The sequence below is a fragment of the Callospermophilus lateralis genome, chromosome 15, assembly GCF_048772815.1.
Source record: "Callospermophilus lateralis isolate mCalLat2 chromosome 15, mCalLat2.hap1, whole genome shotgun sequence".
Taxonomy (NCBI): domain Eukaryota; kingdom Metazoa; phylum Chordata; class Mammalia; order Rodentia; family Sciuridae; genus Callospermophilus; species Callospermophilus lateralis.
Genome location: NC_135319.1, coordinates 59,695,377 through 59,715,584, shown reverse-complemented (window position 1 = coordinate 59,715,584; position 20,208 = coordinate 59,695,377). Strand labels below are relative to the sequence as shown.

Here is a 20,208-nt window from a genome sequence, read left to right as displayed (position 1 = left end):
TGCCTGGCTAAGCTATAGAAACAAACATTAAAGTATATTCTCCTCGCAATTATTCTTCTTGTATACTTAGATTTATAAACCTGTCTCCTTACTGATCCTATTAAATCTATTAAATTTCATTTTGCTGGCTTCAACCCAAGGTACTTATCCTTCCCAGCTTATCCTACCAAGCCAACAATAAAAATGTGGATCACAATGAAGGCAAAGATAGAACCTCTGGCAGCCATTAAAGGTTCTAACGTTCCCACTAGTCATCACTTTCTGCACAGTTGTTTAATTATGAATTCACCTAACAAAAATTTCCCCTCATTATAACCAGATCCACCTATTTGCTTCCTTGTATTGAGAGGCTTTTTAGAATGAAAAAGTTAAGAGAACTCCTTGTATTCTTGTGTCTGCTGGTATCATACTTCATTGACTTAGAGATCATGTCTTGGTCTTGGAAAGCAGTCACTGAATGTCTGCTGTTACATGACAGATTCTATTAGCCAGACTCTTTTGCTATGGCTGTCAACTTGGTGTTGCCTGGGACCTCCCATGTATTCCCAATTCCTATCTACTTCCTTTCTCCTGAGTTTCCTGAACTTTATTACGGTATACTAAACTTACCTCACCTAACATCCTTCTAAGGATGTTTTCCACTCCATCCCACACTTTTTTCCCCACAGTATTGAGGACTGAATCCAAGACCTCATACCAGAGCACATGCTAGGCAAGTGCTCTACCACTGTACCCTAGTCCCAGTTTCTCAATCTTATTTACTCTTTTATGTGCTGGGGGTTAAAGCCAGGGACTTGAACATGCTATAAAAGTACTCTACCACTGGGCTATACTTTGAATACTTTCAATCTGTTTCACTCTTTATTCATAGTAATGTTCCAAATATGCTATTGAATTCAAGACTCACTTCTACAAGAAGCAAAAGCATTAGTGCTACAAATGCCCGATACTATAGGTATTTAAAGAGGTTTGCTTAAATGCTACACATTGTTTCTGTGGGAAAAATGTATTCCATGGTGGCATATGCCCAAAAAAGAAGCACGGAGGACAAGTGCCCTCTTTTCCTTCCCATGACGGCTGCTGAGAGGGTGAGGAAAAGTATTTGAGGGATAGTAACATCCTTGGATTCATTCTCAAGGATGACACATGTCTTTTACTCCCATTCAGTATGGATCAAAATAAGTTTCTTGCTAGTAAAGCTTACCAAGTAAGCCTGCATCAATCTAAAATACAAATTAGCAAATCTTGCAAATATATTTGGTTTAAATAATATGAGCCACTAAAACTTGCTTTCTTTAGTTACAAATTACAGAATCATTTAATCTGCTATTCCCATGATGGCAGTACTATTTTATATTAGAAGTGTATGGTATCTCAAAAATATGAGAGCAGTTAGATGATAATCTGTTAATCACCTGTATTTTATGATTATACATATAGCTTCTTTTCATTTTCTTTTTCTGGTACTGGGGATTGAACTCAGGGGCACCCGGCCACTAAACCACATCCACTGAGCTCGACCACTGAGTTGCTTAGCACCTCACTTTTGCTGAGGCTGGCTTTGAACTCATGATCCTCCTGCCTCCGCCACCTGAGCTGCTGGGATTACAGGCATGTGCCACTGTGCCTGGCATATGGCTTCTCTTTCTACTAAGAATTTAGAACACAGGAACAAACCCAGATACACTACGTACTTTAAAAAATTTTATAGGAGAAAATAATCAGAAAGGTATAAGAGAACTAACCTTGACCAGAAGTTCAGTTACTTCATAATGACCATAAGAACAGGCATTGTGTAACGGCACCAGATCACTACAATGAAAGGGGGAGGGGGGAAGCCTATATTATTACACATTCCCTAGGTGTAGAGAAATTTACAAATTAAAATGTTCAAACTTAAATTATTCTAAATTTATACTTGTTTTAAGTAGAAAATGGCTTATGTGAACTTCTAATAAAAATCTACAATTTTGGTAACATCCATTTGAATCCTAAGTCCTAAAAATTCTAACTCCCAATTCTTTTTCAAACCTCTTTTTCTTTTTTCTTCCACTAATTTTATTTAGGTCTATTGTTATTTGTCTCCTGAACTACTTAAATAATCCCACTCCAGTTTATCCTGCAAGCTATAGCAAGATTTTTCTTTTTCTTGGGACTGAAAACTGAACCCAGGGATGGGCCATCAGGAAGGTACATCACACAGCCTACCCTCCTACCCCGCTTTTTTAATAATTTTAAGCCAGGGTCTTACTGAATAGATCAGGTTGGCCTTGAAATTGTCATCCTGCTGCCTTAGCCTCCCAAGTGACCAAAATTATAGGCATGAGTCACCATGCCTGCTTGCAGCCAGATTTTTCTTATGTGGCTAATCTTGTTTTAACATCCTTAGTGGTTCCTTGCTGCTTTTAAGAGATAGTAGTAACTTCTTAACAAGACTCCTTCTCTGGCCTTTTCCTTTTACTAAAGGTATGCTGAACTTACAGTGCCCTTTGTCTCTATACATACTGCGTCCTGGGTATAGGATAAATTTCTCTCCCTTCTTTGGATCAATCACTGTTACACATCTTTTCTAGACTCAGCCCAAACAATGGCTCTTCTGTGAAATATTTTTAAAATCCTATAAGGAGAACTGCTACTCTCCTCAACAAACTGAAAACCAATTCATTCATGATGAGAATGGAAGAACATGATATATGGAAAGGTATAGTGGAACATCAAATCCTATTTTTAAGCTTCTCCTTCTCCTTGGGGAATTAGTCACTAATTAACTGCCATAGCCACTATCATGATGATCTATGGTAAGTGATGGCCATCTGCAATTTAGTCTCTTTAGTTCTATACATCTCTCTTTAAAGGTTAATGGCTTTCTGCCATACCATTTTTCTAAAAAAATATTTATTTATTTATTTATTTTTAGTTTTCGGCAGACACAACATCTTTGTTTGTATGTGGTGCTGAGGATTGAACCCGGGTGGCACGCATGCCAGGCAAGAGCGCTACCACTTGAGCCACATCCACAGCCCCCATTTTTAAATATATGGTTCTTTACTTGCCTAAACTTCAATTTTATTCCCAAATATGTAGTAGACATTTCCATTTGAATTCCCATCATTTTCACATAAAACCAAAAATTGTAAAAATGAACTTGTTTTCCCCCAGTTTTCACTGTTGTATTTCATTATGTGTACTTTTGGGTCTCATTCCACTTCAGGATGTAAAACAGATTTCCTTTTATTCCACATTCTCTCATGTCTAGACTTTGTGCCATCTTGTCCATTCTTACACTGTAATATCTATTGCATCTATGCCTTTATTTTCATTTTTCTCTACCATCATTAAAGATCTTCATTATGTCCAAACTCTTATAATGCTCACTTTTCTAACTGCTCCTTTTGCTCCAGTTTCTTCCTTCTTCAATTAACCTCACACATTGCTCCAGAATACGCCTCCTAAAAAATCCCCTTGTTTCAGATCATAGATTGCTTATGATGAAAGAATAAAGTTTGAATTCTTCAGGATAGGACATCAACTTCTCTAAAATCTGGTTCTTACCTGTTTCTCCAATCCTAAATTTTTATTTGTTCCTCATATGAATCATCTAGTTCAGTCAAGTTGATCTATTCATTGTTTCTTTTTTTTCAGTGCCACAGGTTGAATCCAGGGCCTTGTGCATGCTAGTTAGGTGCTGTGTCACTGAGCAATATCCCTGGTCACTGTTTCTTTCTTCTCTTTTAATGTATGTATTTATTTATTTATTTTAAGTTATTAACAGACCTTATTTTGTTTGTTTATATGCAATGCTGAGAATTGAACCCAGTACCTCACAGACACTAGGCAACTGCTCCACCACTGAGCCACAACCCCAGCCTGCCGGTTATAGTTTCTTAAATGTACTATATCATCTGGGTTAGTACCTAAACTTACATTGATTCTCTTACAGAATGATGTTCCCCACTTTGCTTTCTTATTTAAGACTTGGCTTTAAAGTCAAGGTCAAGTACCACAGCCTTCTGAAGGATTTCCCAACCACTTCATCCCTCACTGATAGACCCTCTCCTGGAAAACCCTCTCAATCACCTGGCACTTGGTACAGATCTCTTTATCAGTTATCTTTCATGATCCATAAAGTACTGTATATAAGGCTTAAGGTTTTATAATTCTCTATCCTCAGAGTAACCTGTAAATTGTAAAAACTCAATAAATGATAATGTTGTTTAGTCAAAAACATGTTTTTTATAAGACTTCAGAGTGTACTGTAAACAAAGTCCTTATTTTTGCTCAAATGCTTACCCTTTATCTTTAGCATGAACATCAGCTCCATGTTGCAATAACAGTTGTACAATCTTTACTCTATTGTATCCTGCTGCCAAATGCAATGGTGTTGACTGAAATATTAATCAAATAAATTAATAAAATCACATAATGAATGAATAAAATATATAAAAAGGTAAAATCCCAAATATAAAACCAGAAAATCAAATTACAACTTGTGTAACATCAATTTAATTTTTTAATAAAATATAACATATATATGGAGGGCACCATATTAAAGTTTGATGTTCACTACTGCATATGGGAAGCAAACAACTTAAAATGTTTATTATTAATAAAGTTCCACTAAGTTTGCTTTTTTTTCTTTTTTAAATCCCAGTAATAGGGACTGAACTCAGGGTCAATCTACTTCTACTAAGGTACATGCCCAGCCCTTTCCATTCTTATTTTCAGACAGGATCTTGCCAAGTGGCTTAGGGTGGATTTGAACTTGTGATCCTCCTGTTTCAAGACTCCCGAATACCTGGATTACAGATGTATGCCACTGTGCAGGGTCATTTACTAAAATTGAGAATTAATCTGAATTACTATTTTAAAAAAATCAGTACTTTACTCAATTTAATTTACCCATCACCAGGAGATAAGCACAAACTTAATTACAAAAGGAAGTACCTTTCTGCCATCACTTGCATGACAGTTGACATTTAATGGTGTAAGAAGAGCCATCATTTTTTCCTCATTGCCACTCCTAGAACACAAAAAAAGTATTAGCTATTTATGTGTGTGTTTTCTTGTATGGTGTTGGGGATCGAACCCAGGGCCTTTTGAATGCTAAGCAAGCACCATATCACTGACCTACATTCCCAGCCCAGCAATTTATATTCTTTATCAAATCATATCTAGAGGCATGTATTAGGGCCATTAAGACAAAACTCATTCTCATCCCCACTACCATATATTTTTTTTATTGGTTCACTATAGTTACACATATTGATGGGATTTGTTGTCACATATTCATACATGCATACAATACACAATATAATGATACAATTTGAGCAATACCACTCCTTAGCACTTCCCCTGTCCCTCTCTACATTCTACCCTTTGGTCCCTCTACTGATTTCCCTTTATCATTCTCTTTTAACGTATACTTTTATAAACAAATTTTTAATCGTAAAAATTCATGGTGCATATTCAATAACATCAGTACATACCTGGCACTTTCCAAAAGTTCATCTTTTTTATATTCTCCTGTGAATTAGGGGGGGAAATGAGAAGAAATTAAAAAAAAAAAAATCAATGACAGTTTTATGCAAAAAGATGCCTATTCTATTTAAAACAGATAAATTTGAAAACAAATTTTAATAAATGGAAAGGGGTTAATAAACAGAATATCATGCAGTTTAATACTTACATGAGGACATGAAATATCATTGTTATGAAAGTTTAAAAAAAAGATTCCATGTTATGTAATAAAGTATGACTACACCTACAAAAAATTAATATACACAGAGAAACAGAAGCCCAGAAGGAAATATTAACAAAGTTTTATCTGGGCTGGTAGATTGTCGGTGAACTTTTTTCTTTTCTTCTTTTCCCCTAAAATAAGGATGTTATTTTTTTAACATAATTGACAAATGTATCCAAAACATTCAAAACCAAAATAAGGGGTTTGGGAGTGTAGCTCAGTGGTAGAGTACAAGCTTAGCAGGCGTGAGGCCCTGGGTTCAAGCCCCAGCACCAAAAGGAAGATAAAACAACAACAATCAAAACAAAACAAAACAAACCTAATATAACAACATTACAAATATTACAAAAAAAATCTACTGCATCACTAATTGAACATAAATATTAAATCGTTACGAATCCAAAGAGTTTTTCAACATTGATTGTTTCTATTTGATGATATTTTACATATATAAAAATGATTAATTATAAACTATGCTGAAAACATTTATAAAATAATACAAATAAAAGTATAAAATCAACAAAATTTAAATTAATATAAAGACTTGCTGAAACAACATTCAAATTATTGCTTACAATGTGAATTGTGTACTGATTACTAAGGCAAGGCTTCTTTATGTCCCAAAGTTTTTTGAAGATGGATTTCAATGACATGAATATGTTAGAGCAGAGTACAATAATTAGTACTCTTAGTACTAAAATGGAGTATGCACAGACTATTGTTATGAAGATAATTAGTAAAAGATAATGATTAGTGCTTTTTTGAAAGGATATGTAAAAAATGATTAAAGTACACTCCCTCCTCCCTAAGTAATAGTTTATAAAGGGGTAGATACATTTGAAACATTCAGGGATATTTAAAAAGTATCCTGAATACCCAATGGCAAACACACTTAAGATAACAATGACAAATTTTAAAATGAATTTGAAAAGAAAAAAAAAGCTTTATCTTTTTTAGAGAGAAATCAAATGTCAACTTTCTAGATGAAGAAAAGAATAGCAACTGAACTGACAACTGTTTAAAAATCCTTGTTGAGATCATTAACTGCAGGAGGCAGATGGGTCTACCTAGTAAGTTTGTTCTTTATAGTCTTCCTGGACTAACCAAAGACAGTACATAGACTTACCAGTAAGCACTGCTTTTGCAGATGGGTCTGCTAAATCCAATGCTGTCCTTCCATCTGTATTTCGGATGGTTGGCTCAGCTCCATGTTGTAAGAGCACTGAAAAATAGCAACACTGCTTTAAGAAATGGTAACTATAATTAACTTGATTTTTTTTAAAAAAATGTAATAGTAGTCCACTTTACATTTTGAATATAGTCCTTGCTGCTCTGCCACTGCAACTTATTATTAAATATTTGAGTTTTTTTGTAGATGAACAGGATATCTTTATTTATTTTTTTATGTGGTGCTGAGAATCAAACCCAGTGCCTTACTTGTGCTAGGCAAGTGCTCTACCACTGAGCCATAACCCCAGCTGGACTGATTTAATAAATAAAAACTTGATTTTAATAAATAATTTTCTTTTTTTTTTGAAGTAAATCAATTTCTTAAGAGTTCTGTTCCATAAGTTTCAAAGAAGTTTAAAAATCTTTCATATTATAACATGGTAAATGTTATATTTTAAATTTAAGAATATATAAAATAGTCTAGTATTTAATATGTTAAAGACACACTAAGTAAGTTTCCCTTCAGTTTAATGGGAGATTTTCCTTGACTATTTATATAGATGGTAATGAGTTGACTAACGACAGGTAAGTACATAAGGGGAAAAAAGGGCAAGTTTGCTTGAAAGCTTTTCTCATTCCAATGGAGACTATTCTATCATGACATAAATGAAATGTCTAAAGCTATAGATAGCCCATAAATAAGATGTGTAGGATTAAAAAAAAAAAAAATCACATGGGTAAATTTTTTTTGGTTCATATCTAAAATACTTTGTACATTGTAAATTCTTTTAAAAAGCCATCAATAAACTTCAAAGAGGGGCTGGGGCTGTAGCTCAGTGGTAGAGCACCTGCCTCTCATGTGTGAGGCACTGGATTCAATCCTTAGCACCATATAAAAATAAATACATTAAAAAGAAAAAAAACTCCTCAAAGATATAATCTAAGGCTCATAAGAAGAGAAGCCCTTATGCTATGATTCATATTGTTATTTGTTATAGGAAGATATTCCAAGACATTCTATAAATAAAGAGCTAAGAGAAAACAGACAAAACAAACAAAAAAGCTCAGCTTAGCCCCTGTTCTTTAATAGGTTAATTTCCATTTCATTCTAGTCTTTAATAGTGCCATTCAATAGAAATAAAATGTGAGTTAGAATGTAAGCCACAAATGTCATTTAAATTCTTCTAGTAGTTACATTAAAAATAAATTTAAATTAATTTTAACCTAATATATTAAATATTCAATATTTATATTCATATTATAATCAATATAAAATTACTAATGAGATATTTTACATTCTTTTATTTTTTTGGTACTAAGTTTTTGAAATAGTGTGTATATTTTCCTTTATAGCACACTCAATTAAGACTAGCCTCCATTCTAAGTCCTTAGCCTACTACACTGGAGAGTACAGATCCACAACCACATCTGGAAAACTCCATGTTACTGTATTAAAATTATTTATATGCCTGAGACTCCAAGGCACTAGGGATGAATTATGGGGTACAAAGAGTAGACTGAGCAAAAGGCAAGAATAATTTAACACACAGAAAAGGAGAACTGGACAAAGGTAAGTAAGTCCCTCATTTTGCATCTTAATAAATGACCCATTTCAAACTAATGACTTTGGTATAGTAAATGGGGATTTTGGAGGAGGAAGGCCAGTTTAATTCCAGCACAGAGCCCCTGGACTTTTCCTGGTGCTCAGACCTGCCTTTCTTTGTGTTAAAAGAGTTCTAAATGTTCCTGTTTTGAATCAGGAAAAACAATGGAGCTAAGGTCACAATGAATCCCAAATCCCTGATTAATAAAAAATCTCAAAAACAGCCTTCTCATGTATCATTTTTGTCAGGGATCAATCTGTCAGGCAAATCCTGTCTCACTTGTTAGGTTCAAATATTCTAAATAATATTTTTTCCACCAAATGCTTCTTACTTAATCTGTCATTTTTAATCTCCTGGAGTGACCTGAGGTCATTCTCTCATTTCTTACCTGGGTTATTTTCCAGTTTCTTAACTAGTTTCCCTGATGCTGGCATTCTACCCAGCTCCCTACCAGATTACTGTTTCTAAAATATACTACTTTCGTGAAATTGTTCACCTCAATTATTTTCAATATTGCACACTACTTACTTAGCAACAGCGAGCTCCATAACCTAAAATTCAAAGCTCTTTATAAAGAAATCCCTAACCTGTGTCCCACTAGAAAGACTAGAAAGATTCTAGGAAACTGGGCTCTGAGACTTGATTCCAGTCTAGTCATAGCCCTAATCACTTTTCTTTTAACAGTCAATTTCACTTCCACTGTATCTTTAGCTGGTTGTGTATTTTATCTCCCAAAAGAATGCATGTTTTCACAGAACAGGAACTTTGTAAACTATTTTGCAAAAAAATTTAAGGTAAGTATTATACACAAAAAGGCAATTCAGTAAACAGTGGTTAGATTAAAAATCACAAACTGTTTAGAATAAATAAATTAAAAAAATCATGAAGTGTTCTTATTTATATTTAGTATGGCAGAATTTGATGATAGTAACCAATAATTCAATATAAACTCTTAAACAGTTAGAATTTCTGGGAAATTCTGAAAAGTAAATAGTCTTACCAATACAAACATCAATCTTTCCTTTAATTGCAGCTTCATGGAGAGGAGTATAATTCCAATTATCTCGAGCGTTTGGGTCTGCACCATGTTGCAAAAGGAGATTGACTACTTCAGCATGACCAAAAGAACATGCATTATGGAGAGGAATAAGCCCACCATCATCACGTGCTTGGACATTTGCACCATTCTGAAGCAAATATTCAACTACATCTTTCCGTCCAAAACCTAGAAGAAAACAAATTATTTTAATAAATTAGACTCAGTGAGTCCAAGTCATGCTAAAATGTTTCAGAATGGAAAATAATAGATTCAATAATCCAAGGATTAATTATTGAAAAATTGATCTAAAATATGTTAGTAACTATTCTTAATGATAAATCTAAAGGGTAGCACTGCTAAGTAGCCTGTGGTACAGCAGTAGTGCCTTAGTTGGTGCTACTATCATCTTCAGAGAAAGATTACAAAATAACTGACCAAAAGCTAAATAGCTTTATAAGGATTCAAATTGTAAATAAAGAGTTCTGCATATTTAGTGTACACATATTTTCACATGTTCAAAGTATATAACTTAAGTATATAAACCAATACTTTATGAAATACTGACAAAACTCTTACTAGAATTCTTTCCCACATCTGTCTCATAAAATGTTTCTGTGGGAGACTATGAGATAGCAGTAAGACAAGATCCGCTTATAGGTTATATTTGTCTTTGCAGTGAGAAAAGGTGACACTAAAAAAAAAGAATCAAATCAGATGTTTTCAAAAGAGCCCTTAACCTGCCAGTTGCACAACATAAGCAACTTCTTCCCAGATAGGAGTCCTCCTTTAGCTACTTAATGTTCCATAGTTTTGCTCAAAAGCCAGCCCCCCCAACCAAATAAAAGAAGAGCATGGTAACTCAATTTTCATATATTAATACTTAATATCCTTTTAGTATTAATCATGAAATAAAAAGGATCCCAGGCAGAAGTTAAAGCAGAGAGAGGTTTGTCTATGGACTGAGGGAGAGGAAAAGAATATTCTTAAATCCTCAACTCTGAATGTAATCCTAAAATGACTAGAATGGGAATGGATGAAAAAACAATGGTATAGACTTCTTGGGTTGACAGGACATTGGTTGCAACTGAGGAGTTAAAGATGGTTAAAAAGATTAACTTTGTTTTAATCTTGTTAGGCTCTGTGCCCACAAAGATGAGTATCCTAGTATCCTTGTCCCTCCTTTTAAAAAGCTCACAATTGGGGCTGGGGTTGTGGCTCAGTGGTAGAGAGCTCGCCTAGCATGTGTGAGGCACTGGGTTTGATTCTCAGGACCGCATGTAAATAAATAAAATAAAGGTCCATTGACAACTAAAAGAGAGAGAGGAAAAAAAAAAAAAAAGCTCACAATTTAAGGGCAAGACATTACAGGTTAAACAGGAAAAAAAAAAAAAAAAAGTACCTGGGAAAAGAGGTATGAAGGAGTAAATCCTTCATAACAGCCATGGCACAGAATGCTAAAATAGGCACCTGCCAATCAGAAAGAACCTTTTGTCATGCTAAGGAGGTGTATGGACTCTGTTCCATGGACTGGTGTTCTTCAGACAGAAGATTTCAATGAAATCTTATTTATAATTTCAATGCATGTTTATGTTATCTTTATTGTTAAATAGCTAATGCTGGTACTCAGCTGGTACTCACGAAGTTCAAATTAACGAAATGAATATCCTTCTTTTTCAGACATAAAAGAAAATATCTAAATATCCCTGTATCTTTGAGCCATCTCTTAGGAACTGTTGGAAAAACATTCCCACAACACATTAGTATTTACAAAGGCTTGTTCAGAGTAGTCCACTTTGTTAAGTTGGCTTTTTTGCCTCCTTTCTTTTTAAAAGAAAGATAACCTTGGTGAGGATAAATGGATAAAATGCGAAGAGAAAGAAGTAGTAAGGTCTGGTCCTTAAGATTTTAGATAGCCACTGCCATAGTCTATGTGATAGATGATAAGGGTCAAAACTGAGACTGATTTGTTGTCTCATTCACACTGTTCATGTAAACAGAATAGGTATATTCACATGATTGGTAAAAGGGGATACTATACTATGAAGCCTTCTTCTCAACTCCTATTCCAAACCTCCTAGTTCCCTTCATTCTGATTTTCTTTTGCTTATATTTCCAAAATTATTTTATATATGTATAAGCAAACACCTACTAATTGTTAAAAAGATACTGTTTGTTCCTTTCTTTTAAAGAAAAATGTAGTAATATCCTAGAAATCACTACTAGTAGTACATATTCTTTATTGGAAGAATCAAAAGCTAACTAGTTCCATTCTCATGCATAATTAGTTCCATTCTCATGCATAATCCAGTCTTTCATCATTTCATTCAATGTTGCTAAGAGTATCTAAAGAGAGAGAAGAGAAAATTGGTAGAACACAGTGATTTATTTGATGAAAGGAAAGAAGCTGCAGATGACTATCAAATTCATAAAATACAGAATAAAACAGGAAGTTTTGTGGGATAATATTTGGTTTTGGAAATGCTTAAATTTGAAGCATGTGTAGGACAAATGTCTAGTAAGTAGTAAGTTCTGTGGATGCGAATTTGGAGAAACTGGTCTGAGCCTGGAGACACTTTTTGGTCATGATCATACAGACAGTATTTGAATCATGCATAAATATTAATGAAGTTGACTAGAGAACACCACCTCTCCCTGTCTCTAACTAAATCATTCTTATGTTCAATGTTTTAACATGTTCCAATCCCTTTCATTTTATAAAAAGTATTCTCCCTAAAGTCACTTTACCATTTCTCTGCTCCTTCACATAACCCAATCTATATTATTCCCCTCTCTATTTCCCCAAATTTGATTGGCTTTGCTTCTTCCTTATAACTTCTTTCAATAAGGTCACTTATAATCTCCACATTGCCAAATCCAAGGGACACACCTGCCGTTACTTGACTAGACATCTTTGCTGAGATGGTAGCAGTTGATCAAAAGCTTAAAAAAGATGAGGGAGTTAGCCTTACTGGCCAACAGTAATAAAGCCAGAGTGGCTAGAGAGAGAAAGAGATAGCATAGGAGATGAGGTTAGAAGTGATGAGGACCAGATAAGGACAACAGATTAAGAGGCTTGAAGATCACTGCAAGAATTTCATTTTTTAAACTGAGGAAAATGGAGAGTCACCATTTTATCAGTTCTGAGCTGATAAATTACATGACATAACTTACATTACTCTGACTACTCTTGGAATAGATTGTAGAAGGTTATGGGTAAAAGCATGTGAGAGCTTACAGTGGATTAGACCATAATCTTGTGGTACTTGTCAGAATAGTGGAAAGTTTAAGACTCTGGATACTCTGGAGGTAGAGCCAGCAGTTTCCTAATGGATTAGATATGGGGTGAGAGAGAGAGAACAAGAGCCACTGAATATGAGTGAGGAGTTTTGGATGACCCCAAGGTTTTTGGCTTTAGTGGTGTATGGCTGCCATCAATCGAGAAAGGGGAAAGCTGCAGAAGACACACTTCTTTGTGGCAAAGGATGAGGAGTTCAAGTATTGGACATGTCATATCTCCCCCCCATCCCAGTGGGGGTTGGGTGGGGGGGTTGCTGCTTTCTCTACCCAATTTCTAAATGCTGGAATTCCTCAAGACTCAGTTATCTTTTTATATAATCTTATCTACTCCTATGATTTTAAAAAACTATCTAAATATACAGCCTTCAAATTTAAATCTCTGGTCTAGATTTTTCGCCTAAGTTTCAGTATGTTTACTTGACATACCTTCTTCTTGATAATTCAAATGCATCTCAAACTCCACATGTTCCGCAGCTTTCTGTCCATTTCCATGGACACTGTCTGAATCCAGCCAGTATCACCTCCATCCTGAACTATTCCAACTGTGTCCTAAGTAGGCCTCTCATTTCCACTTATGTCCCTAGTGATCTTTCAAAAACAGACATCATAATACATCTCTCTTTAAAATAACTCATGATCTCCAAATGGTTGCTCTTAGAATAAAATTCAAACCCTTTATTGTGGCCTACAGGGTTACTTGCATAAAATAGTTTTTATCACTTTTCTAACTGAATTTCATACCACTCTTCTCTTTCCCAACTATGATCCAGCTTTCTTTTAGTTTATCAAGTGTGCTAGGGACTTGGTAAAGGCCACCTTTCTGCTTGGAATGTTCTTCCCTTGAACATATTATGCCTCACTTCTACTTATTGTCTAATCTGTTTAATGTCACTCTCTTAACGAGGTCATCTCTGACCATCCTATCTAAAGCATTCCATTCTGCCCGCCCACATTATTTTCTATATTAACACTGTTTATTAGTCTGTCTCCCCATCTCTTTGACTGCAAGCTCCATAAAAGCAGGGATTTTGGTCTCTGCTGTTCACAGTAGTATCACAATTTGTAACTATTTCTTACCTATCCCTTACTTCCATAAAAGGTAAGAGTCATGTATCTTCTAGATCATCACTACTTCCCTGGTATGTAGTATATAATATCTGTTGACATTTGCTATATTAATAAATCAGGCTTTCAGAACGGAGAGTAAAGTAAAACTAAGAATAGCACTGTAGAAGTACAGTCAGTTATCATTAGTCCTGACTTCAGTCTTCCTTTATCACTATCTGGGCACTGTTGATCACACTGTCCTCCCCAATTAGGTCATCCAACTACCAATTAGTTGTTAACTAGTTGTCAACAATATGCCAACATGGTTCCTTACTGATTAAGATGTCTAAAGCAGGCTGGAGACTGAGAGAGGTCAGTGTTTCCAAAGTCCCATCATAAGGACTATGTTAGGTGGCAATAGTTTGCTATTGTAGAAGATGATTTTTGAATATTTAAAGCCACACTTTGGCACTAAAGGAAAAAACTTGGAGGGAGCTAGAAGGCAGCTCTTACAAATAAAAAATCTTTCACTGTTGGGATATTGGTGAAACCTTAAAGAGTTAAGATGCTTCCCATACTCTCAGGTAATCCCTTGATGAAATCTTTATTCTTATGGTCTTAAAAACAGTGATTCTTGAGTGGGGGAAATAGCTTTATAGGATATATTCTGATCATGTTTTCACTGGTCAGGTAAAATGTGAACAGTTGTATCCTAAGAGTCAATGCCAATCTCTATATCCTAAGAGTCTCTTTACAAAGGAATCAGAAACCTAAAGTTGGTAGTCATGAATGTTCAGGACACATTATAGTTTATTTTATAATTATGGAACAACATTCATTGTCAAACACTGCTCTGTTTAAAAATCCTGAGGAAATCATACATCAAGTATGAATCTACTATAAAGTTCTGACAGAGAAGTGAAGGTCTATTTAGAAAGTTTATTTGATCAATAACTGTGTCACTTAATTACAGGTATTGTGTTCATTTCAGTTTTCTCAGGGACAAGGCCAATGTCTAGCAAACAGTGGGGCTTGATAAATATTTGTTTAATCTAAGCCTCATATTTTGTTGGGAATAGCAAACAAAGAACCCTCTCAGGGAATAGAGTTGATGACTTTGGACCACTAAAACAACCAATTTATTCATTTTCTATCTTGTCAAAGTTTCTTTATTATTCAGATGTCATTAATTTCAACACTTCCAGGAACTGTCTTTGTCTTGCCAATCATGACCACTGTTAACAGTACCATATTTTGCAGCATATACTGGAAATATGCTTTCATCTAATTGGCTTCCAAAAAGCACAGAGGTAGAAGTCACTACAAAAAAAACCAACCTAGACTCCGAGGAAGTTTCATTTAGTACCACTCTCATCCCAGTTTTTAGTCCAAAGGTGGCACAGGCCACTGAAGATACAAATGGTCCAATATAAGATGATGATGTCTTACTAATCTAAACATAGGTCAACATCACATAGTTTTATCAGAGAAAAAGTTCAGAAACAAAAAGGAACAACAAATGCCATGACACAGAAAATTTCAGAGTTCTGGGAGATGGGGAAAGTATAATTAAGAGCCTCAGTTTTGTCTTATATAGCAGGGGCTACTCAACAGATTTTTCAAAGGAATGTCATTTTACATTTCTCAATTGCTAATTACTTTAGTTTACAAAAATCCAGAAAAGCTATTTCCCACATGTATTCTGCATAATGAGGAATATAAGGGAGAGGGCTTTGCCCATCTCAACTTGGAACAGATATAGTATCTGGCCAGACAAGAAGAAACTTAGAAAAGAATAATGTCATGTCATTAGGATGATGAAATTCTGACAATCTACATTGGAGAACACTGAAGAGTATGCCAAACTAATTATTGAAGTCAACTATCTACTCTAGATTCAAGGAGAGTTGAATAAAATGGCTTAGCTCAAGATCTTTTAAAATATTTTTTAGCTGCCAATGGACCTTTATTTAATTTATTATATGTGGTACTGAGAATCAAACCCAGTGCCTCACACACACTAGGCAAGCACTCTACCACTGAACCACTACCCCAGCCACTTAGCTCAAGATCTTGTTAAGATAGCTGGAGATTTAGTGTGTCAAGAATTCTGAATTCTTTTTTTTTTTCAGTTTTTAATTTTTTTAAATATTTGAAACGGAATTGTTCTGAATTCTTTAAAAAAAAAAAAAAAAAAACAAAACCAACCAACCAACCAACAATAAAACACCAAATGGCATTTATAGCCTAATAAGAGATATCACAAATTTGAAAATCCATTAAGACACAGTGATAATTTTTTTTATGTTAACATCAAACATAATGGTGAGGACTGAAACTGATATTTTCAGGGAAGCTCATTTGCAGGCATCAAATCTCACTATATAATATGGTAGTTACTCATAAATTAATTGGTTTTGTAAATCTTTTGGAACCAATAGTCAATCTTGCTTTAGGGCTAAAATAATATATTTTATCTCATTGCTTTGTGATAAAATACATTAAGATTGATTGACTATATAGTACTAAAAATTTAATAATGGTTTAGATATAGATAATTGTGTTGTCATAAGAATGAAATAAGATGATATGCAGCACTTGCACACTGTCTAGTAAGTAGGCCATGCTCAATACATGCAAAGCAATTGTTGCCATTCTTGAAAATACCATTGTTTTAAATTAAAAATTTTGATTGGCACATGATATTTGTACATATTTAGATACAAAGTGATTTTTGGGGCTCTATTTAGATATACACCACAGGAAGAGTGTATTTTGACATATTATACATGCTCGGAGTATAACTTATTCTAATTAGGATACCATTCTTGTACAAGAGGTGGAGCTTCACTGGTCATGTAGAGACTCTGAATTCTTTTTTTTTTTTTTTGATACCAGGAATTGAACCCAGGGGTGCTTACTCACAGAGCCATATCTCCAGCCCTTTTTAATATTTTATTAGAGACAGGGTCTCCCTGAGTTGCTTAGGGCCTCGCTAAGTTGCTGAGACTGGGATGAACTCGAGATCCTCCTGCCTCAGCCTCCTGAGCTGCTGGGATTACAGGTGTGTGTCAACGCATTCAGCAAGAATTCTGAATTCTTGAACAGACTGATCATACTTGATACTGGGGTTTTCTGTTCATGATTTAATTATTTCTCACATTAAAAAAATTCTGAAAATAATAATCTATAATTAAAGACACAGGCAGAGAAGATACACCATGTTCATCTCCCATAAATATGATGGTGGCCTATAGTCAAAAAGGAAATGGTATTGAAGGAGTTTCAGAGGTTTTTGACAGGATCATTTGTGGGAAGGATACAAATAGCAACCCTAAAAATTTCATTTATCTTTAGCACCTTACTTGTCAAAATCTTGAAGGAACCATTCTACTTTTTTGGTTACCAGTATGATAATGACCTGTTAAGTCAAACTGCCCACTTAATGTAGAAATCCCTTCTATAACATCTCTGAAAGATGACAATCTAGCTACTGCTTGGATACTTCCAGCCAGTTCCACAGCTGAGATGGTTAGTCTGTCTGAATCCTTGTAACATTTATCCTACTGTCCTTAGTTTTGATTGCTGTAGGCACACTAGTCATATACACTCATACATGACTGACTCTTCCACATATGTGAAGATAATAACATAGTCTAGTTTTTCATCTCTCGAATAAGTACCCCTAGTTTTGTGATCTGTTGCTTGCATATGTTCCAGAAACTCTAATTCTACTTTCCTTCTCTGAAAAAAAATTCCCTTTAGTAATCAATCTATATACCTGCATATAATAATTCAAGTCCAGTCTAAATGGATATGGAACAATAATATTACTACCAATCAAATATTAACCAGCGGGGACTTCATGATGTGAGTTTATTTTCAACTTGTAATTCTCCCAATTACACATATAATCTTTGTGCCATATAAATACTTGAATTTCTTGAACCTAATAAACATTTTTCACTACTGAATGTTATTTCTGTGTATGCGCCAAAGAATATTTAAGATTCTTAAGCCATGGAGTTCTACGCCCTCACTCTGAGTTCTAAGATTCTAAGGAAGGCTATATTTCTTTTACTACAATGGGCACTAAGTGTCTTTTTTCCAAAGTTTCTGTCACTTCCTATTTTTCAGAAGTAAGTTAGAGAAGCAGTCTTTCTTACTGAAGTTTGTTTTCTTGGGGCTTACAATGTCAAGAATTTCAGATATTCTTCCTTTTAGTAGAATTAGAGCTAATGCCACCCTACCACCAACTTGCCTCTACAAGTTCTATGATGTGTCACAAAAAAATCATTCATATCCTGCGTGTGGTTAGGGGTCAGGCAGAGGGTGGATGAAAAAGGATGTTATTTCCAGAATAACTTTTCTCATTTTTAAGAAATGACTTCTTAAATCATAGTTACCTATAGATATGTAATCTAGTTCATTAGTAAAAAAACACACAATAATAGAAGAAAAATTTCTGTTTATGTTAATTACCTTTTCCATTAACAATTTAATTCCCTTAGGGTTGGAACTGATTTTGTCTTTTCATTCAAAGAAAGATTTTCTTTGATTTTTTTCTAAACTCTTCTGCATTTTCTGAGGTCTGCACACATCTCATTCCTTCTCTTCCTTGGGAAGCAAACCAAAGACAAAACATGCCCCCACACCAATAAAATCTCCAAACTTTAATTGGCTAAAAAGATTTTTAAAAAGAATGACCCTCCTCCCATATTCCTTTACAATGTGTGGAGACAAGTAATTGCTTGGTTAGGCAGTAACACAGTACCAACACCTATGTTGAACACCCAACAGAATGCTTCCATATACATTAACATGACTGATATATCACGTTACAAAACAACCTGTGAAATGTATTCTCCAAGTATTAAGAGAAAAATGAAGCTGAGTATACTTAAAGAAAATAAGTGCCTCTCTTTAATATAATTTTTTTAGATTAAGTTTACAAAGCCATCTTTAAAAAAAAACATTTCTTAACCTTTCAGTTTAAATGCAGGACTTAGAAAACTTTAGCTAAAATGTTATACTTCAATTCTTTTTTTTTTTTTTTTTTTCCAGAGTAGAAATTAGAAGTTTATTAAAGGACAGCAGAAAAGATTTCTCCCGGAAGAAGAAGGGGACCTAAGAGGTGGAATCCGTGGAAGTGCGGTTGTTTCCCCTTTTTATAGTTCTTTCAGTGATGGAATGTAGGTTGGAAGGCCCGAGGGGTGGGAAACAGGTGGGCCAAAGAAGTAATCTGGGCAGGAAGGACTTCATTAACATTTCTTTGGGATGGATTTTGGGCCTAGGGCTTTTCTTGGGACTTCATTAACATTTCAAGAGTTGCTCAACTTTTCCGGAAATTCATTCTCAACATGGCCTCCATTTTAGATTTCACTCGATATTAGACCCAATTTACCTAACTACACTAACTACCTAATTTTAAATCTGGCTTCATTCCCCCCTCTAATTTTGGGAACTCCTTACTGCTGAAAGGAAAGGGGGCGAAGATCGTTCAGGCTTCTTCAGGCTGAAAGGGGATGATGTTGGGCAAGCAGTTTGGAGTCCCCTTTAAAAATCGGGTCTATCGAGTGGTCCATGATAGAAGTCCGATTGAGAAGTAATAGGCTGGAGGGCCATTTGAGTGATGGGTGGTCTATAAGAGAAACAAGAATTCATTAGTACTGGAACCAGATTGATGCAGCAATAAATGCCACAGCACAGGAATATGCCAATAAGTATGATGCCAAAGACAGAGACTAACAATGTTTTCTACCAGTAAGTAACAGAGAAACAGGAGCTAAGATATTGTTCCCATGACAAAGTTGGTGAGGACATGGCTTCTATCTGAGCATGTAAATCTTTAAGGATATTTGTCACATTGGCAGAATTGTCAGGGATGTAAACACAACATTTAACTTTTAGGGTTATAGATGTCCTTTTTCTTAAGATACAGTTTAATAATTTAATGTCATCTGATCTTGCAAAATCTTTTTTCTAGTATGACCTCTGTATCTAATAGAGAAACCTTTAATCTTGTTACTCAGGGCTGGATAATCATATTAGCAAACACCAAGCCTACCTGTGTAGGTTAGAAATAGCTGTAGGCCTTAAACTAAAAACTTCGTTGGCAGTTCCTTTTGATAGTTATCAGGCATTTCTGTCTGAGAATCCTTCTTTGTAGCCTCCCAAAATAAGTAAGACTGGAAGCTAACATAAAGTGGTTATACTTCAATTCTTAATCTTATAACCTAAACCTGAGAATATGAGTAGACTGTGAGCAGTGGACCAGTTCCTCAAATATTAAGTTTTCCATTTCAATCTGA

At 34.8% G+C, this 20,208-nt stretch overlaps 1 protein-coding gene across 1 annotated transcript in view; it reads right to left on the bottom strand.

Annotated features, from left to right (window-relative positions):
- Tnks2 (tankyrase 2) overlaps window positions 1–20,208 on the bottom strand; it is a 62,328-nt gene that overhangs the window by 40,021 nt on the left and 2,099 nt on the right. The window contains exons 2-7 of the mRNA XM_076835290.1: window positions 9,515–9,739; window positions 6,867–6,962; window positions 5,487–5,523; window positions 4,945–5,020; window positions 4,291–4,385; window positions 1,746–1,812 (exon numbers count right to left, since the gene is read on the bottom strand). Coding sequence (XP_076691405.1) covers window positions 1,746–1,812; window positions 4,291–4,385; window positions 4,945–5,020; window positions 5,487–5,523; window positions 6,867–6,962; window positions 9,515–9,739 — 596 coding nt within the window. The remainder of the gene's footprint in view (window positions 1–1,745; window positions 1,813–4,290; window positions 4,386–4,944; window positions 5,021–5,486; window positions 5,524–6,866; window positions 6,963–9,514; window positions 9,740–20,208) is intronic.